At 47.3% G+C, this 22,918-nt stretch overlaps 1 protein-coding gene across 2 annotated transcripts in view; it reads right to left on the bottom strand.

Annotated features, from left to right (window-relative positions):
- The window catches only part of LOC112104980 (cyclic AMP-dependent transcription factor ATF-6 alpha), a 362,675-nt gene that overhangs the window by 313,120 nt on the left and 26,637 nt on the right, over nucleotides 1-22,918 (bottom strand). For both annotated transcript variants that reach the window (XM_026655320.1, XM_026655321.1), the window contains exon 7: nucleotides 3,500-3,720. In XM_026655320.1, coding sequence (XP_026511105.1) covers nucleotides 3,500-3,720 — 221 coding nt within the window. The remainder of the gene's footprint in view (nucleotides 1-3,499; nucleotides 3,721-22,918) is intronic.

The following is a 22,918-nucleotide window of genomic DNA, read 5'->3' as shown; positions in this document are numbered from 1 at the left end:
CTTGGGAAGCTCATTGAGGACCCTAATATCCCTCTCTCATTAGGAGACTCCAGGGCAAGTCCTAGGAGATTCCTGGCCCAGGCACCAGTTGGCCCTAGTTGGCATCCCAATAGCCACTGCCCACGCCTTTTTGGGGTCCCCAGCACAGCCTCAGTAGATTTGTCATCCCCTCAGTCTCTCAATAAGCCAAAATAGCCAAGGAAATAACAAGACTTAGACTCATAGACTTTAAGGCCCAAAGGGGACCATCATGATCATCTTGTCTGACCTCCTGCACATCGCAGGCCACCGAACCTCACCCACCCACTCCTGTAATAGACCCCTAACCTCTGGCTTAGTTACTGAAGTCCTCAAATCATGGATTAAAGGCTTCAAGTTACAGAGAATCCGCCATTTACACTAGTTTAAACCTGCAAGTGACCCGTGCCCCATGCTGCAGAGAAAGGCGAAACCCCCCCAGGTCTCCGCCATATGTGGATTCGGGAAGGAATTTTCCCCTGGGTCAGATTGGCAATCAGTTAGACCCTGAGCATGTGAGCAAAACCCATCAGGTTGGGATCACATACTTGTGGGTGATGCTCGACAAAACACCTCAGATATGAGGGGGTGAGTTCCCAATCAACCTCCCAAAACTGACATGGGTCAACACAACCTCCGAGACATACTGCAAGAATCAATAAGGGTTTGCAAAATGCCTTGAAATCCTTGGCTGAAAGGAGCTGAAGACATGGAGCTTACCCTGACATCTTTCAAAAGTTACATTACACATCCCAAATTGTATGTTCTGTGCAACATAAATACACAGAGGCCAGTCTGTCCAACAAAATTCACTCTAAGAAAACATTTTCCCATATACTGTTGTTTCTAGCATACTTTGTAAATGTTTATTTTGTGCATGAAAGCACGCACTCCTTGCACTTTCATTCATCGTTGCAAGCTCTGAAAAAGTCAGCAATGCTTAACATAACTTAACCAAAATAACTTTGTTTTGTCATGTGCCATTAATCATTCTGCAAAGCACTCCAATTCAAGCAGGTCACTACTTTTCTGATCTTTGTTAATTTACAAGAGGATTCCAAGTTATTTCCTTGCTACAAATGTTTTAAACTTCAGAAGACCATCTATATCATCCAAAGATGTAACAGCCAGATCATTGCTGCCACTTTTGGTGTCTTCTCAGGAACAGTATCTGCTGAACAACAGAAGCCACCTAACAAGAATACCTGGCTAAATTTGCCTCCTGCTAAGGCTCATTTGTAGCTAATTCTAAAAACACTGCAGGTCCTGCACTATATTTAAGCTTGGCAGGATTCGATTTAAATGCATTGATGTCAGTAAATGTTAATTTCAGCTGACACACTGAAATCAACAAAAAACATATCCATTGGGCAGTCGGTGGAAGTGCAGCCTCCCCCACGCACTCCCTGCAGCCACAGCCCCGCTCCCTCACTCACCAGCCAGGAGTGCAATAGCCATCCTCAGGCCGGAGCTGTTCAGTAGCAGAGTCGCCTCACCCACAGCCGGGGGCTCGTCCTTGCAGCCCTGATTGCGGGGGTGTGCTCCACCAGACCAGGACTGCAGACTCCCCTGAACATTGTGTCCCAGTGTCTTGGGCACGTCAGCCATAAAGGGAGCCCCTGAAGTCTCGTTGCCAGAACCACAGCTAACCCTAACCTCAACCCTTCCCATCTTCCTTCTGAATTTCCCGCAGCTATAAAAATAAAAATAGTTAAAAATTAAAAAATAAACACATACATTAATCAACAAAACTGCAAAAAATAAAAACAGAATTCTGCCAGCCTAACTATATTTCCTGTTCTCACGTGATCCTCTTGTGGAAAAGGATAGATTGCTACCTGACAGCTTTTTAAACCCAAGGGTGAACTTCTAAACGTTGGGATTAGATACTATCCTAACAGCTTGAGTCTCCAAGATCAGGCTAGAAACCAGACTCTTTTGCTTCCATGAGAGCATTTTTATTCTGTGAATTATAGTACTGCCTAGAGGCCCCAACCCACATCAAGACCCTGCTGAACTACTCCGCATGTACACACAGTGAGAGCCCCTAAAGAGCGAACAGTCTAAGTAGACAAGACAGACAAAGGCAAAACCCCCTCAAGTCTTACCTCTGTCATGACATCCAGCCTGCTGATCAAGGCTAGAGAAGTGACAAGCTGTGTCTATTCTTTCTCCTTTCCTTTTCCTATTCCCTTCCTCTAACCACAATGAAATAAACACATCACCGTCCACATAACGCTGGGCCAATTCTTCACCCCCCTCATTTGCTTGTATGTTGTATCCCCATCTACCCTTTGTCTGTTCGTCTGAAGGGATCATATCTCTGCTGTGTTTGTACATCACCCAGCCCAACTAGTGCTATTATAATACAAATATTTAGTAACAGTAAAAGGTGGAAGAAGAGGATAATATACGTTCCTATTTTGCAACTGGAGGACTGAGGAACAAAGAGGTTAAGTGTCTTGCCCAGGGTTACCCAATTAGCTCAAATCTCCCAAATCCCAGTCCAGTGCCCTAACTTCAGGGGCAGCCCTCCTTATCTGTGGTATGTGGGCACTTCCAGTCTCAGGCCAAGAATACACAGAAATAAATACTATCAGTAAAATCTTCATCCGAATACTTCAGAACTTTCTATAATAGCATGGGTTTGGTCCTAGAGATGGGTGAAGGCCCACAAATGTGAGGCTGCGTTGTCTTAAATTCAATGATTTACCCACTCATTGATTTACCAATGATAGACACACATACACATATACACAGAAAGCATAGACTAGTGCAGCGGTTCTCAAACTTCATTGCACCGCGACCCCCTTCTGACAACAAGAATTACTACACGACTCCAGGAGAAGGGACCGAAGCCTGAGCCCACCCGAGCCCTGCCGCCCCAGGCAGGGGGTGGGGTGGAGGGTGGCTCAAAGCCAAAGCCTGAGCCCCACTGTCCTGGGTTGGGGGGGTCAAAGCCGAAGCCCAAGTGCTTCAGCCCCAGACAGGGGGCATGTAACATCAGACTCGCTGCCCAGGGCTGAAGCCCTTGGGCTTCGGCTTCGGCCCCAGGCAGTGGGGCTTGGGCTTTGACTTTGGCCCTGAGCCCCAGAAATCTAACGCCAGCCCAGGTGACCCCATTAAAATGGAGTCGTGACCCACTTTGGGGTCCTGACCCACAGTTTGAGAACCACTGTACTGTCTTAAAAAAAATAAAAGGTATCCAGCAATCTGACACATCCTCTTTCCTGGTTAGACATTAGGAAAATATTTCTTCCTGGGTAGTTAGACAATGGAACTGTTTGCCAAGTGAGGCTTCTGAGCCCCAGACACCAGCGATGTGAAAGCACCCATCATTTCAGAGCTCCAGCCAGCAGAGCCAAGACGCCTTCTTCCTAAGGCTGCACAGCCCACAAGCACTCCCACACCATGTTCCAGCAGCTGAGGGGACAGGGGGTTTCAAACCTAACTTAACTACCATAAAACAGCTGGAACTTACATCCATGCCTGTAGTTTGTGTAGTGGCTTGGAGGAGGGGTTTAGCCAGCGCTATTTTTCCACTCACTGAACTGCTTCCTGTAGCTGGTGCCAGTACATTCACAGTGTGACTGGACAGCTGCGTGGTCCCTCCAGTGACAGCAATGACCGGCTGGGATGCAGGATGAACTCCAGGAGTCTGGAGCGGCACCATAGTGGACTGAGAAAGCACCAGTGGCTGACCTAGAATGGAGACAGAAAAACAATGGTCACTGAGTGTTCAGTGGGGGATGGGGAATATGTTCTTATACTATCAATTTGTGGAGGGTGGTTTTGATGTGAGGGTAGGGGGGCTTCACTCCCAAAACCACTTGGCACTGCTCCCTTTGGATTCAGTTCTTAAGCATCAATATACTCTCAAACAAAACAAGTCTGCAGGGTTCTATATTTATTCCCTCAATTTCATATCAGTTTATAAACCAAAACACAGCTCTTCCATCTGCCACACCACAAACTTAATCTGGGATCAGATAATCCATCTAGACTTTTTCTGCCTCTTACACCGTAACTGGTAATCAGATTTTGCACTGAGAATTTAGCTGGCAGTTTTGCTACTTATACTCAAAGCAGAATAGAGTTCAGATCACTCTCCCAGAACTGTGCTGGCTCCTCAGGGCTCACAAGAGTAAACACCTGTTGGTGTCACAAGAACAAGTGTGACAGCCTTAAGGAGGCTGTGATCCCTAAGCCTTTAGCACCCATCAACCCTTAACCAGGAGGCGGGGCTACACAGGGAGACCAGGGCTTTAAAAACCCCGCTTCTAAGTGACCAAAGGAGCTAGCGACCAGGAGCGGCTAACAGGGGAGTTTTGTGAGGGAGTTTTTTACAGGGGCTAGAACTCAACTTCCTTTAAACTTAAAAGCCCAAAACACCCCCTTGATATAAACAAAACAACAACAAAGGAACCAGCTGCAGGAGTAAACAGAGAATGCAGGCAGAAGTTCAGCAACAGAGTGGGGGCTACCCAGTTTATTGCACCCAATGCACCATGTATGATTACCTGCCCTATGGGCAGGTGGCATATGTGTGCATTCGGTGCAAGGAGCTCCTGGCCCTCAGAGACCATGTATGGGCTTTGGAGACCAGAGTGGCTGAACTGGAGGAGCTGAGGGAGACAGAGAGGTACATAGATGAGACTTTCCTGGACACAGTAGAATGGTCCCACCCCCGGTCTGACAGCGTCTGTGCTGTTGAGGAGGATGAAAGTCCCAGGGAAGGAGAGCATCTAACTGGAGCAGAGGGAAACAATCCCATAGTTGGGACCCTCCTTCCAGATGATGTTGTGGTATCCTCTCGCACTGAGGATCTCTCTCCAGGGGAGGGAACTCCAGCTATTAGAAAGAGACTGGTAGTAATGGGCGATTCGATCATTAGAAACATAGATAGCTGGGTTTGCGATGACCGGGAGAACCGCATGGTGACTTGCCTGCCTGGTGCGAAGGTTGCGGATCTCTCGAGACATTTAGATAGACTTATGTGTAGTGCTGGGGAGCAGCTGGTGGTCATGGTACATGTAGGTACCAATGACATAGGGAAGGATAGGAGAGAGGTCCTGGAGGCCAAATTTCAACTGCTAGGTAAGAGACTGAAGTCCAGGACCTCCATGGTAGCATTCTCTGAGATGCTCCCAGTTCCACACGCAGGGCCAGTTAGTCAGGCAGAACTGCAGAGTCTCAATGTGTGGATGAGACAATGGTGTAGGGAGGAGGAGTTTAGATTTATTAGGAACTGGGGAAACTTTTGGGAAAGGGGGAGCCTATACAGGAAGGATGGGCTCCACCTAAACCAAAATGGAACCAGATTGCTGGCATTTAACATTAAAAAGGTCGTAGAGCAGTTTTAAACTAAGGGCTGGGGGAAAGCCGACAGGTGCGGAGTAGCACATGGTTCGGACATCCCTTGGGGAGGATCTATTAATAGAGAATCTCTATGTCCTAGTAAGGACGAGAGGATAGAAAATGATAAAATACAGGCAGGGTCTGATCAGAAACAGTCAAATAAAAAAGAGTCCCATTCAATTACATCGTGTAATGGCAGACAGCCAAAAGGAGACAAGTTTTTAAAGCGTTATATACCAATGCTAGAAGTCTAAATAATAAAATGGGTGAACTAGAGTGCCTCATATTAAATGAGAATATTGATATAATAGGCATCACAGAAACTTGGTGGAATGAGGCTAATCAATGGGATACAGTAATACCAGGGTACAAAATATATCAGAAGGACAGGACAGGTCGTGCTGGTGAGGGAGTGGCATAATATGTGAAAGAAGGCATAGAATCAAATGTAGTAAAAATCGTAAATGAATCAAACTGTACCATAGCATCTCTATGGATAGAAATTCCATGCTCTAATAATAAGAATATAGCAGTAGGGATATATTACTGACCACCTGACTAGGATGGTGATAGTGACTGTGAAATGCTCAGGGAGATTAGAGAGGCTATTAAAATAAAAAACTCAATAATAATAATGGGGGATTTCAATTATCCCCAAATTTACTGGGTTCGTCACTTCAGGACGGGATGCAGAGATAAAGTTTCTTGACAGCTTAAATCACTGCTTCTGGGAGCAGCTGGTCCTGGAACCCACCAGAGGAGAGGCAATTCTTGATTTAGTCCTAAGTGGAGCACAGGATCTGGTCCAAGGGTGAATATAGATTTATTGCTTGGTAATAGTGACCATAATATAATTAAATTTAATATCCCTGTGGCAGAAAAAACACCACAGCGGCCCAACACTGTAGCATTTAATTTCAGAAAGGGGAACTACACAAAAATGAGGCAGTTACTTAAACAGAAATTAAAGGGTACAGTGCCAGAAGTGAAATCTCTGCAAGCTGCGTGGAAACTTTTTAAAGACATCATAATAGAGGCTCAACTTAAATGTATATCCCAAATTAAAAAACGCAGTAAGAGAACCAAAAAAGAGCCACCGTGGCTAAACAACAAAGTAAAAGAAGCAGTGAGAGGCAAAAAGGCATCTTTTCAAAAGTGGAAGTTAAATCCTAGAGAAGAAAATAGAAAGGAGCATAAACACTGGCAAATGAACTGTAAAAATACAATTAGGAAGGCCAAAAAAGAATTTGAGGAACAGTTAGCCAAACACTCAAAAAGTAATAGCAAATTTTTTTTTAAGTACATCAGAAGCAAGAAGCCTGCTAAACAACCAGTGGGGCCACTGGACGATCGAGGTGCTAAAGGAGCATTCAAGGATGATAAGGCCATTGCGGAGAAACTAAATGAATTCTTTGCATCAGTCTTCATGGCTGAGGATGTGAAGGAGATTCCCAAACCTGAGCCATTCTTTTTAGGTGACAGATCTGAGGAACTGTCCCAGGTTGAGGTATCATTAGAGGAGGTTTTGGAACAAATTGATAAATTAAACAGCAATAAGTCACCAGGACCAGATGGTATTCACCCAAGAGTTCTGAAGGAACTCAAATGTGAAATTGCAGAAATACTAACTGTAGTCTGTAACCTATCATTTAAACCAGCTTCTGTACCAGATGACTGGAAGATAGCTAATGTGATGCCAATTTTTAAAAAGGATTCCAGAGGTGATCCCGGCAATTACAGGCCTGTAAGCCTGACTTCAGTACTGGGCAAATTGGTTGAAACTAATAAAGAGCAGAATTGTCAGACATATAGATGAACATAATTTGTTGAGGAAGAGTCAACATGGTTTTAGTAAAGGGAAATCTTGCCTCACCAATCTACTAGAATTCTTTGAGAGAGTCAACAAGCATGTGGACCAAGGGGATCCAGCAGATATAGTGCACTTAGATTTTTCAGAAAGCCTTTGACAAGGTCCCTCACCAAAGGCTCTTACGCAAAGTAAGCTGCCATGGGATAAGAGGGAAGGTGCTCTCATGGATTGGCAACTGGTTAAAAGATAGGAAACAAAGGGTAGGAATAAATGGTCAGTTTTCAGAATGGAGAGAGGTAAATAGTGATGTCCTCCAGGGGTCTGTATTGGGACCAGTCTTATTCAACATATTCATAACTGATCTGGAAAAGCGGGTAAGCAGTGAAGTGGCAAAATTTGCAGATGATACAAAACTACTCAAGATAGTTAATTCCCAAGCAGACTGCGAAGAGTTATAAAAGGATCTCACAAAACTGGGTGACTGGGCAACAAATGGCAGATGAAATTTAATGTTGATAAATGCAAAGTAAAGCACAGTGGAAAACATAATCCTGACTTTACATATAAAATGATGGGGTCTAAATTAGCTGTTCCCACTCAAGAAAAAGATCTTGGAGTCATTGTGGATAGTTCTCTGAAAACATCCACTCAATGTGCAGCGGCAGTCAAAAAAGCTAACAGAATGCTGAAAATAATAAAGAAAGGGATAGATAATAGGACAGAAAAATATCATATTGCCTCTATATAAATCCATGGCATGCCCACATCTTGAATACTGTGTGCAGATGTGGTCACCCCATCTCAAAAAAGATATATTGGAATTGGAAAAGATTCAGAAAAGGGCAACAAAAATGTTTAGGGGTATGGAATGGCTTCCGTCTGAGGAGAGATTAATAAGACTTGGACTTTTCAGCTTGGAAAAGAGACGGCTATGGGGAGGTATGATTGAGGTCTATAAAATCATGACTGGTGTAGAGAAAGTAGATAAGGAAGTGTTGTTTACTACTTCTCATAACACAAGAACTAGGGGTCACCAAATGAAATTAATAGGCAGCAGGTTTAAAATAAATAAAAGGGAAGTATTTCTTCACACAACGCACAGTCAACCTGTGGAACTCCTTGCCAGAGGATGTTGTGAAGGCCAAGACCATAACAAGGTTCAAAAAAGAACTAGATAAATTCATGGAGGATAGGTCCTTCAATGGCTATTAGCCAGGATGGGCAGGAATGGTGTCCCTAGCCCAGAGGTGGGCAAACTACGGCCCGCGGGACCCTCCTGCCCAGCCCCTGAGCTCCTGGCCCGGGAGGCTAGCCCCCTCCCCCGCAGCCTCAGCTCACTGCGCCGCCAGCGCAATGCTGTGGGCGGCGGGGCTGTGAGTTCTTGCTGGGCAGTGCAGCTGCAGAGCCGCGGCCTGACCCGGTGCTCTGTGCTGCGCGTTGGCGTGGCTGGGGCTCCACCCAGGCAGCACAGCTGCCTGTCCTGGTGCTCTGGGTGGCGCGGATGTAGCACCGCCAGCCACCGGTGCTCCAGGCAGCGCGGTAAGGGGCAGGGAGTGGGGGGTTGGATAGATGGCAGGGAAGTTCGGGGTGTTGGTCAGGGGGCAGGGGTGTGGATAGGGGTCAGGGTGGTCAGAGGGCAGGGAACAGGGGGGTTGAATGGGGGCAGGGGTTTTGGGGGTCAGTCAGGAAGAAGGGGGAGTTGGATGGGGCGGTGGGAGGCAGTCAGGGGCAGGAGTTCCAGGGGCGGTCAGGGGACAGGGAGTGGGGGGGTGGGTGGATGAGGCAGGGGTCCCAGGGGGACCATCAGGGGACGGGGAATGGGGGGGGTTGAATGGGGCAAGAGTCCTGGGGGGGCCGTCAGGGGGTGGGGACTGCACCACGCCTGGCTGTTTGGGGAAGCACAGCCTCCCCTAACAGGCCCTCCATACAGTTTCGGAATCCTGATGTGGCCCTCAGGCCAAAAAGTTTTCCCGCTCCTGCCCTAGCCTCTGTTTGCCAGAAGCTGGGAATGAGCGACAGGGGATGGATCACTTGATGATTACCTGTTCTGTTCATTCCCTCTGGGACACCTGGCACTGGCCACTGTCGGAAGACAGGATACTGGGCTAGATGGACCTTTGGTCTGACCCAGTATGTCTGTTCTTATGTTATGTTCTTATCATTAACTCCAAATACGACGAATGTATAGCACTTTATAAATATTAACTAGTCTATTAAATATTCTTCTCACCCGCACAATAGAGATGTTATCCCCCATAAGAGATGGAGACACCAAGGCACAGACAGATAAAGTGACTTGCCCAAGGATACCACAGGAAATCTGTTGCAAAGCCAGGAATAGAACACAGGTGCTTTAACTCTGGGGAAAAAGGCTACTTACCATTACATGTAGCTCTACCTCTGCACAGTCACACTCACGGGATTCAAGGCAACTGCACTGCAATGATCCAGAACCTAATGCCCCGTTGGGGGTTGCACAAGCGTCACTTTGAGGCACCAAATGTTCAGAGGTTATATAGAGGTTGGTGCTAGCCCTAAGCACCTCAGGTCCTCTCTCCTCAGCTCCAGTCCAAGCACATGTAGGGAACTCCAAGAAGGAGGGGAGTGTGAACATGAGGAAGCATCCCTTGAAGAACTACATTTATTGGCAAACAACCTCTCCTTCTGCAGGGACCTCTGCTGTGTGGAGCCCCCACTCCACAATGGTAATGGGAAAGAGCCACTCCTGCCTTCAGTGGGCCCTGATTAATTAAAGGGCAAGCTGAAAAAGGAGCTCACCCCACCACCCCCACAGAAAAATTAACCCTGACTTGCTGTGCCAGCCCACATCCCATTGGAGGATGGGAATGGTGCTCCACAGCAGGAGCTTAGCCCTGCCCATGTGGGGACAGGCCATCTAGTTGGTGATGGGCCAACTGACTGGCACAGGGGCGGTGCTGGAAGAAGTTTGTACAAGTTTGAGCAAAGAGCACATATGGAGGGAGCAGGGCCAAATGAAGCCTGAACCCGAGCTAGGAGATGGCCCAGGGAGCAGGAGAAGTTTTCAGCCTAGCTGTGGTTGTACGAGCAGCTCAGACCTGTGAAGAAAACCCTACTAGCACAGCAGTCACAGAAACAGGCAGCTGGAGACACAGCAAGGACGAGCATTCACCACCCTGAGCTTACACTGCACCCAAGCATCAGCTACTGCAAACGGCGGGGTGGGGGAGAGTTGGGTGGTTAAGTTAAGAATACTCAGTTATGTAAGCACTGGGGATTCTGCAATGCTTTACTGTTAGAGTTAGGTGTTTCTTCTCCAAGGGCCACTTAATGGTCCCTTTCACTAGTTGTGGTTATACATCCACATAAAGTCATTGCTATTGTGTCTGAGAACAGGGTAAATCCTTGCCTCCTCAAGGACATGGCTTAAACTGAGCTGGTACTCAGCGGCACAGCACATTGGCACAGGCTGCAGCCTATAGATACAGGCACTTGCTAGGTAAGACACAGGTATAAGTTAAGGCAGTAAAGCATAGAGCCTACAAGCCTCAAGGCCTTTAGTACAATAGCTTAGCTAAGCTAATCAAGGCATACGGCCCAAAAAGCATAAGCAGCTAACCAGGATAATCCTAGATCATAAGACAGCACAAGATGAAATGCTGTAATAAACAAGTATGACTGAAGTGCAGACAGGTAACCATAAGATGCCAGTTAATATCAGATTTAGATATGCTAAGTTTGGAACAGCAGCAGCAGTCAGACCACAAGAATGCCATGGTAACTAATTGACATACATGCTAATAAGCTTGAGGTAAAAGGACTAGTAACCTACGGGAGAAGGGCACCCCAACATTAGTAGGGGAAGGAAATACAAATAAGAAAAAGGGGCTGAAACCTCTACTGAATATGCATAGTGGGAGTCAGCGTAACACAATATAAAAGTTGTATCCCAGCCTGCGTGCCCTGGGAGATGGCAGAATGACAACCCCAGGTGGTGGTGGTGATGATGGTGGGGGTGATGACAGGCTTTTTCTGCAAGAGATGGTAAGAGTATATGGATGCTCAGATAATGAGACATTCTGACCATGTTATATTATTTATCTACTTTGCTGGGCTGGAGTGTTTGTGATTTTGCCAACTGCACTAAAAAAACATTACAGGGACAGAACGTCATTCCTAAACATAACTATCTCCTTCGTGCACACCGGGGGCCTCGTAATAACTGTAATATTTCTGAGACTGGTCACGAACAGAACCCTGCCAAACCACAGAATGCAAATTAACACATGATCAGGCAACACTGCCTCATGCTATCGTCTTGCTCTCCAAAGTCTAGGCCCCCATTAAAAAAGCATAAGGGACAGTTTGCAAGCAGTTTTTCAACCAATTTAAATCGGTAGAAAAACTGATTTCATTCAAATCTATCACTGTACCACCTGAAACCTTGGAAGTGTGGAAATTTCAGAAGACTGCTGAGATTGAAAGTTTATGCATCTTTGGAGCTAGAATACAATGTTCAGCTCTGATGGGGAAGTTACTAAGCTTCCTCCAGGTACTAAAATTGGTGGGGGGGGGAGGGGGAAGGAAGGGGGAAGGTTGGTATTTACTGCAGAACCCAGGACAATTCCAAAGAAGTACTATCCCCCTTGGGGGGAACTGAACATACTGGTTCAGACTGGGTTCAATATGCCAAGGAGGCAAAGAAAGGGCATAGAGGAACAGCCTGAACTGCCTCAGAGTCCCTCATTCTGATCCAAAAAGTGACATGAGATTGTAACCAAGAGGGCAAAACCCCACTAGAAGGATTGGAAGGACTGGAACTGCACATCTTCTCGATGTGGAAGATGGGTCACACCTGATGCACTTAGCATGTGTATAGACTTATTGTTTTAGGATACATTTTCTATGTATTGCTTCTTTCCTAAATAAATGTACTGTGGTGTGTGAAATCTGTCTGGTCAGTGGTAAAGAGGACCACTGCGTCATTCAGTGCATGGGACGAATGCTGCTGAAATAATGAGCAGCCATTCAACACTTTGTTTTAATGTATGGCCAGACACTGCTCTGAAGATGAACTAGTCATGTCCTCATGGGGTTTTCTATGGTGATCACTACAGTATCCAAGTGCTTCACAAATATTAATACACCCCTATGAGAGGAGGGAGTATTATCCCCATTGTACAGATGGGGAACTGAGGCATTAAGGAAACACAGATAAGGAAATTCATGAATTCATTAATGTAAAAAGTATCCACTAACTCAGAGGTGGGCAAACTATGGCCCGCGGGCCACATCCGTTCCACAGGACCCTCTTGCCCAGCCCCTGAGCTCCTGGCCCAGGAGGCTAGCCCCTGGCCACTTCCCTGCTGTTCCCCCTCCCCAGCAGCCTCAGCTCACTGCGCTGCCAGCGCAATGCTCTGGGCGGTGGGGCTGCGAGCTCCTGGGGCAGCGCAGCTGCAGAGCCCAGCCCAGCTCTGTGCTGCGCGGTGGCGTGGCTTGCTCCAGCTGGGTGGCGCGGCTGTAGCGCCGCCAGCCACCAGTGCTCTAGGCAGCGCAGTAAGGGGGCGGGCGGATAGAGGGCAGGGGAGTTCGGGGGGTGGGGGGGTGGATAGGGGTCAGGGCGGTCAGAGGGTGGGGAACAGGGGGGTTGAATGGGGGTAGGTGTCCCGGGGGGGCAGTCAGGAAGAAGGGGGGTTGGATGGGGCGACGGGGGGGCAGTCAGGGGCAGGGGTTCTGGGGGTCGTCAGGGGACAGGGAGAAGGGGAGGTTGGATAGGCCAGGGGTCCTGGGGGGGCAGTCAGGAATGAGAGGAGCGGTTAGATGGGGCGGTGGGGGGCAGTCAGGGGCGGGGGTTCCGGGGGCGGTCAGGGGACAGGGAATGGGTGTGTGTGTGGATGGGGCAGGGGTCCCGGGGCGGGGGGCTCAGGGAACGGGGGGGTTGGATGGGGCAGGAGTCTCAGGGGGCCGTCAGGGGGCAAGAAGCGGGGGGAGGGGGGAATGGATGGGGGCGGGGGCCGGGCCACGCCTGGCTGTTTGGGGAGGCACAGCCTCCCCTAACCAGCCCTCCAAACTATTTCAGAAACCTGATGCGGCCTTCAGGCCAAAAAGTTTGCCCGCCCTTGCACTAACTTCAGGTGCCCTATTTGAGACACCTAGGACCAGTTTTTCAGAGAACTTAGCACATACAGCACTTCGTATGTTCAAAGCTCCTACTGAACTCAGTTGCAGACGTTCTAAGAACTCACACTTGCACATCAGACCCTGAACTTGTGGGTGCCTCACTTTCTGGCTGCCCAAATTAGTGACCACGTGGGAAAAGTTTGGTTTAAGTGACCTGACTGATATTACACAGGAACTCTGGGGCAGAGGAAGGTATAGAATCCAATTCTCCAGGGCAGCATTCAACTGCCCTAACCCTGAGATCATCCTCTCTCTTTCTGCAACCCGCTGTCTCATTCACTACACATGTTCCAACTCCTGCAACAAATGCAGGAGGCCTCATACAGACAGCAACCTCCTTCACTGCACAGCCCTGATTCACACACAAGGCAGATCAATCCTATGCACTGAATGAGGAATGGTCCTGTGGGGAAAAAATAGTATATGATCATGTGGTTATAGACTGTGCCATATTGGATACACACAAGGGGGCCAAATTAAGGTTGCATGACATTTCTTACCTTGAGTGCTTGCCTTTGCAACCTTATTAATGTGCTTTTACCATAGGTTTGTCTAATTTCTTTGGTTTTTAAAAGAGAAACTGAAAAAACAAAATTCCATTATGTGGCATCATACTGACACCCACGTGGCTCATGAGCAGTTGAGTTAATTTTGATGAAATAAGTGGGCCTAGATCACCACACAAATCTTTGCCACTTGAACTAATGGAGCAAGTGATTGCAGTAGTACATTCATTGACCCTGTGTGGCAAAAAAATGGCCACTGGAAAGGGTGTTTTTACAGAAAGGAGCTACAAGCAGCATTCTTAAGGGCTTGAAGAACTTGTGTCACAAGTCTGGTGAAGAGTAGGTTTAAGTCCCATGTTGGCATTTGGTCTCTGACCAGTGGATACAAATCGGGCACTCCCTTTAGGAATCTGGAGACCATCAAGTGACAAGAACGGAGACTCCCTCAACCAGACAGTGAAAAGCAGAAACTGCAGACAAGTGCACTCTAATGGATGCTAAAAAGACCTTGTTCTAGAGATGCAGTAAATTAGCGTGAGTGCTGCATAAATTGCTGTTAACTGCCCATATGCCAATCCTTTTTCCACTTTAGTGTAATGCTTGAGAATGGCATGTTTCCTGGAGAGTCTACGCTTCAGTAGAGCAGAACAATTCATCTCATAGCACAGGCAGCCAGATGAAGAAACTGAGGGTCGGGTTCTAATGTCCTGTGACCAGCGCTTTTGTGACACTGGGAGGTACAGAAGATTACAGGTCTACTCTGGGTACCAGAAATTTCTGGCACATGCAGGGGCTATCAGGATCACCCAGGCCCTGTCTGGTCCCAATTTCCTGAGCAGTCGAGGGACCAATGGAATCAGCAGGAATGTGTACTGGAGCTGTGTGTTCGACTCTCACAGAAAGACGTCTGTCAAGGCCCTTTTGCTATCCCTCATCAAGAGCAATGCAGGAGACACAGAGTTGGTCCTGGTGGCAAAGAGTAAAGGGGAGGACCCCACTTGCTGAACAGGAGTTTGACCACACAGGCTGTTTGAGAGACCATTCATGCTTTTCCTAAGTCCACCAGGAAATCCTATCTGCCAGATCATCCTCCCTTGCTAGATGCAGCAATACCAGATATATGTTGTGCTATATTCACAGCTCCATGAATTTGCCACTTCCTTGCACACAGTCTGGGAACAAGCGCTTTCTTGCTTATGAGAATACATAACAGTGGTGTTGTCCATAAGCATCTGTTCTACTTTTCCTATAAGTTGAGGTAGCATGGATTTCTGAGCGCATGGGATGGCTCATAGTTCTAGCAGATTGGTTCCCCATTGATTCCAAAGTCACTGGCAGTGCATGCCATAGTCCAGCTTGGATGCATCTGGACTGCTTTTGCTGAGGGAGCTGGAGGAATGCAGAGGACTCATCTTAAACTGTATTCTGTGGGGCTCCACCAACTTATCTGCTTTGGGATCTTTGGAGATATGGAGAACATCAGGTCAAGATTGTCCACATTGAATCTGTAGTTCTGTGACTGACAACTGGAGCTTGAGACAGGCTTGGGGAGAGTGAAGACTGGGCAGCTATATCTGTCTGGAGGGTATGTCTCTGAGCCAAAGAGGGATTGGGCACCTGCATCCATCTTGGGAAAGGACCTAGGGCAGGAAGTGCTCTATTTAAAGCCCTAAAAGGGCTCTGATGTAGTTGGCACCAAGGTAAAACTAAAAATGGACAAAATTACTTTAACAACTTACAAAAGCTCTAAAACTTCCTAGGTTATCTAGACTCAGGATATGTCTACACTGCAATCAGAGGTGTGATTGCAGCCCAGGTTGGCATACCAATAGTAGCTTTAATCTAACTAGCACAACTAAAAATACTAGTGTAGCTGCGGCAACACGGGCTTCAGCATGTACTTGCACTGCTAGCCCATGCTGAAATCTGTGCTACGCCTTCGCTGCTATTTTTACCTGTGCTAGCTAGATTAAAGCTCGTGCAGGTATGCCAACCCATGCCAATCACACCTCCGACTGCAATGCAGACACACCCTGAGTAAAAATCCTATAACAAGTGAGTCCAAATTGGCACAGTTTTCCAGAAGGTTCCAGATCACTGAGGCGCAGACACCATGGAGCCATAAGTGGGAATATGCAGTGACTCCCTGAAGTACATTTTCCATTTCAGAACTAGACCCCGTTCCAGCACGGTCCAGAATTGCAGTGCTCAGAGGATGATATGACAAAATAAGAATTCTGGTATCTTACAGTGTAATGATTACTGCTGATTGCCCCACTTACTCACTAGTCAAGTAGGGTTGCCAACTTTCTACTCGCACAAAACTAAACACCTTTGCCCCACCCCCTGCCCCCTCCACCCATTCTCCGAGGCCCCACCCCCACTCACTCCATTCCCCCCCCCCCCCGTCACTTGCTCTCTCCACCCTCACTCACTCACTCATTTTCACCGGGCTGGCTCAGTGGGCTGGGTTGCGGGAAGGGGTGAGGGCTCTGGGTGGGAGTGCAGGCTCCAGGGTGGGGCCAAAAATTAGGAGTTCAGGGTGCGGGAGGGGGCTCCGGGCTGGGGCAGGTGGTTGGGATGCCGGGGGGGAGGGGTGGGTGAGGGCTCTGGGGTGGGGCCAGAAATTAGGGGTTCAGGGTGCGGGAGGGGGCTCCGGACTGAGACAGTGGGTTGGGATGCAGGAGGGAGTGAGGGCTCCGGCTGGGGATGCAGGCTCTGGGGTGGGGCCGGGAATGATGGGTTTAGGGTGCAGGAGGGGGCTCCGGGCTGGGGCTGTGCAATTTGGAGTGCAGGAAGGGGCTCCGGACTGGTACAGGGGGTTGGGGTAAGGGAGCGGTGAGGACTCTAGCTGGGGGTGCAGGCTCTGCGGTAGGGCCAAGAATAAGGAGTTTGGGGTGCAGAAGGGGGCTCCGGGTTGGGGCTGAGGGGTTTGACATGCAGGAGGGGGCTCCAGACTGCTGCAGGGGGTTGGAGTGCAGAGGGAGTGAGGGCTCCGGCTGGGGGTGCAGGCTCTGGGGTGGGGTGCAAGATGAAGAGTTTGGTGTGCAGGAAGGTACTCTGTGCTGGGACCGAGGGGTTCGGAGGGCGGGAGGGGGATCGGGGCAGGGAATGAGGGATTTGGGGTGCAAGAAGGTGCTGGGGCTGAGGGGTTCGGAGGGTGGGAGGGGGATCATGGCTGGGGCAGGGGGCTGGGGCACGGGAGGGGGTGCAGGCTCCAGGTGGTGCTTACCTCAGGCGGCTCCCGGAAGCAGCGGCATGTCCCCCCTCCAGCTCCTACGCAGAGGCACGGCCAGATGAGTCTGCGCGCTGCCTGGTCTGCAGGCGCCGTCCCCACAGCTCCCACTGGCAACCAATGGGAGCTGTGGAGCTGGCGCTTGGGGCGGGGGCAGCGCGCAGAGTCCCTTGGCTGCCCCTATGCATAGGAGCCAGAGGAGAGACATGCCGCTGCTTCCGTGAGCTGCACAGAGCCACAGCAGGCAGGAGCCTTCCTTAGAACCGCTGCACTGCCAACTGGACTTTTAACGGCCCGGTCAGCAGTGCTGACCGGAGCCGCCAGGATCCCTTTTCAACCGGGCGTTCCGGTCAAAAACCGGACACCTGGCAACCCTACAGTCAAGACCTCAACATTGCTCCCCACCTCCTTTTCAGAACCTGGTCCCAATTTTAAACTACTGGGAGGGGGAGGGGGGAAGAGTCATTCTCTAAGTCTTATAAGATAAAAAAGGGCCAACTTTTAAAACCCACAAATCAGAGAATGATTGAGAGAGATCCCAAATCTGTAGGAGAGTCACTTCAATGTCAGGGCTATAGTGTCTGCTGTTGTATGATTGCACTGATCAGTGCTCAGCGTAGTCCACACAGCTCTGGGTAAAGGCCTGGAGCCAGAATCCAACAGTAATGTTTGTTAGCCATTTGGGAATCCCTATGAACATAAGATGGTATAGAAAATAAGATGGTGATCATAAGGAAGTCTGAGATATTTTAAGTTGCTTCATGTCTTTGTAGTTTCCCAGTGTACTAGTTTTATTATTGTTTAATCAGAGTTTACATCTTTCTGTGTCTCATTCTTCCCATCTCTTTGCCCCATCCTGTACAGTTATTAACTTAAAACATTTAATGTGTTGAAATATGACTCATAAGCAAAATATACAAACTAACTCAAAGGGGCATAGAGCTCACTAAATAAATGACATAAGCAAATAGTATAAATTACAGACATTCAACATCAGCCATGTCCTTAAGTTACCTAAAATTGAAATAGTTTTTCTTATACAAAACAGCTTTTGGGGGCAGGTGAGGGAGGGCTGACCAAAGCTTAACAGAAATATCTGCAGGTTAAATTAAGTGGGGAAAATGACTTTATGAAGGAATTGAAAGGTAATGCAGCATTGTTACTGCAGCATTTTCCAAACTTATGAAAGCTGAAAAATGAAATCCATCACTATGCCCTTCAACCTGCCATGTGTTGTTACAAGCCTACCCAAAATGAGCAAATTGTGTAGATCTTCAAAGCATTGCCAACTTTCATGATTTTTATCATAAATCTCATAATATTTGGCATTTTTCTTAAAGCCCAGCTCCTACAGCCATGTTATGCAAGAATCTCACTTTTACTCCTCCCCAATCCCCATGTAGTTTCTAGTCCTCATGGTTGCTGGAAAAGAAGCTTGAAAGTGTGAACCCTAAAGGCTCAAACGCTAGCAGGAAAATAAGAAAGCACCTGATATTGTTTTTTAAATTTCATGCATTTTAAACCTATCATGATTTTTCAGAGGCCCAACTCATGATTTTTGATCTTCATACTATGATAATACTTCTTTTCTTCCAAGCTTTGATGAGCAATGAAACAGTAACACTGGCATTCAAAGCATCATCACTGGCACATGAGTTAGCATTTCCTGAAATGAATGGGCAGTTCACATCTCAGAGCTATGGTTTCAGGCTCTCTGCAAACTCAGTCTTCTATCCTTGCATCATTTACACTTAAGTACATAGTCAAGGTTTACTCTGCAATCATAACTGCTGGAGACTTAATTTGTTTTTGTTTTTTAATGACAGATGAGACTTTTCAGAACCGTTGAGCAATATTATATCGTAAAGTTATAAACATGAGCTGAAATTAGATCTGAAATGCATTTACCAGACAAATGTGTTTAGCAGTTCCTCAAAGACAGAAGACAGGCTGATGCCTCTAGCCAGGTGTCATCCAAGTCGATGGGCAATCACTAAGGCTACATTTATGTCACGGAAGTCACGGAAGCTGTGACTTCCAGAGACCTCTGTGACATTTTCTGCTTCAGCCCCTGGGGCCGCGGGACTGGAGCTGGCAGCCAGCAGGGTCCCAGCACTGGGCGACAGCCTCTTCAGGCTCCCCCTGCAGGGTTCCAGCGACAGGCAACAGCCTCCTCAGGATCCCCCTGCAGGGTTCCAGCGACAGCCTCCTCTGGGGGCTCTTGTCAGGGTCCCAGCGATGGGCGACAGCCTTGCGTGGGGGGTGGGTGGGGAGGAGTAGGGACCCTGCAGCTCACAGCCACCACAATGGCGGGGGAAACCATGGAGCCGCAGCAGCAAAGGTCACAGACAGGGCATGGGCTTCCATGAATGTTTTGTTTATTGCCCATGACCTGTCTGTGACTTTTACAAAAAATAACCATGACAAAATCTTAGCCTTAGCAATCACCAGTCAAGAGACTATTCATTGGCAAGGAAGGGAGGCAGGAACAAACAGATCTGCATCTTAGCACACAACAGCATGAAACCTCTTTGACCAGAGACTCCTTGTCTCTGTCTTCAAAGCAGGAATAAACTTTATCTAGGGGTAACCCTCAAGAAAATGCATTTCAAAGGGGACTGGACTATAATAGTGAGAGGGAAAAACACCTCAAGGTCTCTCTCTCTATTCATATCTCTCTCTCTCTTTCACTTAAGACAACAAAAGAAACAGCCTTTGGAAGCAGATCTTGGCCTGAGAAGTTGGTCAGCAATGTTACTGGAAATACATGGTAAGGGATTTCACTTTGAACCAAGTCTAGTCTGTCAAATCTTAGTACTAGGAAGCATTTCATCTTTATTTCCCTTGTTATCATTTCTGACTTTAATGACTTATACTTGTGCTCACTTAAAACCCATCTCTTTGTAGTTAAATACATTTGTTTTATTGTTTAATCAAAACTAATCCACTGCTGTGTTTAAACTGAATTGTGTGGGTAACTCCATTTAAAGTAGCAAATTGTTGATATTGATCCCCTTAGAGGGGCAATGGACTTAAAATATCTGACCTGTCCAGGAGAGGGCTGGAGTGTGCAGAAACAAGTTTTGAGGACTAGGAATGTGTTGGAGTTACCCTGCAAGTGGTAATCAAAGCTGATGCAAACTAGAGTGTGACTGGAATGTGCTGGAAGGCTGTAGCTATACACAGACACTCAGGTGGGATCTGCACGCAGTTAGGCTGTTTATGAGGGGACCAGGTTGGAAGCTACAGCAGCAAAGCATTGTGAGGCACCACAGGTTGCAGGGCAAGAGTGACACAGCTTCTCACTGGTCTGGAATTCACTCCAGAATGTCATATCCTCTCTTCCCCCCCGCCCCACCCCCCACATACCTATTGTGTCACTCACTATTGAGATGTTGACTCATACCTCCAATTGGCCCATGATCCCTCATCTTCCATTGCCCTCTTGTTAAATTTTCAAGCAAGCATCCTCGTGCTTTCTCCCATGCTGCTGCTCATGCTGGGAGGAGCTCCCCATAAATGTCCGTAAAGCCACCTCACTATCCTCCTTCAAATCCCTCCCTAAAACTACTTTGCTGTGATATCTACAAACATCTTGACAACAGTTAAGCCACTGGTATCCTGAGACCACTGCCCATCATGCTGACCAATGTTGTCTCACTGTAATCACTCCATCTGTCTGTCTGTTGTGCCTTGTACAGCATCTAGCACAATGGGGTCCCAGTCCATTACTAAGGTGACTAGGCACTATAGTAATACAAATGACAATATAAAGGTCCACACGTTATATATTTGTACAGTGCTTGGCAAAATGGGCCCTAGCCTCTAAGCACTGCTGTAATACTAATTAGATTAATAAGATCTGTAGCCAAAATCAAAGGTCAAACTCACTACACCAGATGCAGAAGGAAAAACCTCTCTTTACCTGAGCTCCTACTTGTGACTCGAGAAGCAGCCCAGGGTCTAAACAATTCTGATTTACAAACACAGGCTGCTCACCATCAGTTAGCAAGTCTGATCTAACTAGTCAATTCTTCCAAATTCGTCTAGCACCTTTCATCCCAAGATCCTAGTGCTCTGCAGTACTGAAATTCAGCTACCTCATAGGTGGAGAATACCAGCCAACAATTGCCCGCTGCAGTAGATAGGTGGAATTTTGACTAAGGACACCCTGTAAGCTGGGGGAACAGTTCCACAGAAGAGTTTTCTTCCTCAAGAGTTTATGACAAAGTTTACAATTAGAAAGTAAACAGAAAATTTCTGCAGGAGCCCTGGATGTGGGTCCTGACCTCCCCAATGATATTCCCTCCCCAAGCCACACTCATACCACCTATGCAAGGGAAGGGGGAAGCTGATCTTATGTTAACGCTTGTTCACAAGGGCCAAGTAGTACCCCTTCCCACCACTGTCATATTTCCACTCTTACAGAAAGGGATCTTTTCACCATCTTATTCGAAATACTACTGAAATGCATTGCACCAGTACTTCAAAAGGATTAAGGGCTGTATCAGCCCAACTAGAAAGTGAACGTGTAGTTCAGACAGTCTGATAATTTAGGCAAATCATACCTGACAAAAACTTTCTGCCAGTCTCTCTGGCTTTAGCCTAACTCCTAGTGGAAAAGCAATCAATAGTGAAGACATATTTCCTTAGATCTCTACCAAAGCATTTTCATACACACACACAGCAAGTTTTCACATTTCCTACTACTTGTTGTGTTCAAAGCCTTTTTAGTTCAAACAGCTGCTGAACTGCAAGTATTTTTCGCCATCTGCTGGTCAAAATATACAACTACATGAGACAGCTTCAGAGAATCAGTTGCCATCCCACAGGTCTGTTCTGAATTTGCAAGAGGACAGGCTCAGAGCTCGTCAATGAAGACTGAGCCCACTTTAGCAAATAACAGAGCAAGTATGGCAGCCAAACCCAAGAATGCAGAGCTTAGGGGACTGTTAATGGGGTAAGGAACCTTTCCTCTCTAGTTGATTAGTTCAAATCTGGCACAGGGCTGGGTGTGACCAGTCAGCAACCTCTGACACCTCTTTGGTGGCCTATCTGAACTGAAATAATAGTTCCAGTTCTTTCCCTAGTAGGAAGCTTCATTATCAAAACATGCATCAAAATTACAATTAATAATAGTTTCACGTTATGAATTCTTAAGGGGAAAGCATAGGTAACTAAGACTTGTGAGAACGTCAGGGAGGAACATAGCCATACCAGACTAGATGAATGGCGTGTGTAGTATTCTGTCTCAGACGATGGTCAGAAACAGATGTTTCAAAGGAAGGTGAAAGAAACTCTGTAGTAGGCAATTATGGAATAACCTACCCACGAGCGAAGCTTCTTCCTTCCCCTATCAGTCAGTGGTGGGTCATGGCCTGAAGGAGGTTTCAGAGGGGTATCCGTGTTAGTCTGTATCAGCAAAAACAACTAGGAATCCTTATGGCACCTTAGAGACTAACAAATTTATTTGGGCATAAGCTTTCGTGGGCTATAACCCACTTCATCAGATGCATGGAGTGAAAAAAAGTAGGCAGGTATAAATATACAGCACATGAAACGATGGGAGTTGTCTTACCAAGTGTGGGGTCAGTGCTAACGAGGCCAATTCAATTAGGGTGAATGTGGCCCATTCCCAACAATTGACAAGAAGGGGTGAATATCAACAGAGGGAAAACTACATTTTATAGTGTATTGGCCTCGTTAGCACTACAAAAAGTAATTTCCCCTCTATTGATATTCACCCCTTCTTGCCAACTGTTGGGAATGGGCCACATCCAACCTAACTGAATTGGCCTCGTTAGCACTGACCCCACACTTGGTAAGGCAACT

Source organism: Terrapene carolina, unplaced genomic scaffold (assembly GCF_002925995.2).
Source record: "Terrapene carolina triunguis isolate 2854851 unplaced genomic scaffold, T_m_triunguis-2.0 Scaffold210, whole genome shotgun sequence".
NCBI lineage: Eukaryota > Metazoa > Chordata > Testudines > Emydidae > Terrapene > Terrapene triunguis.
The sequence above is the reverse complement of the archived record's forward strand: the minus strand, read 5'-3'. Positions and strand labels throughout refer to the sequence as shown.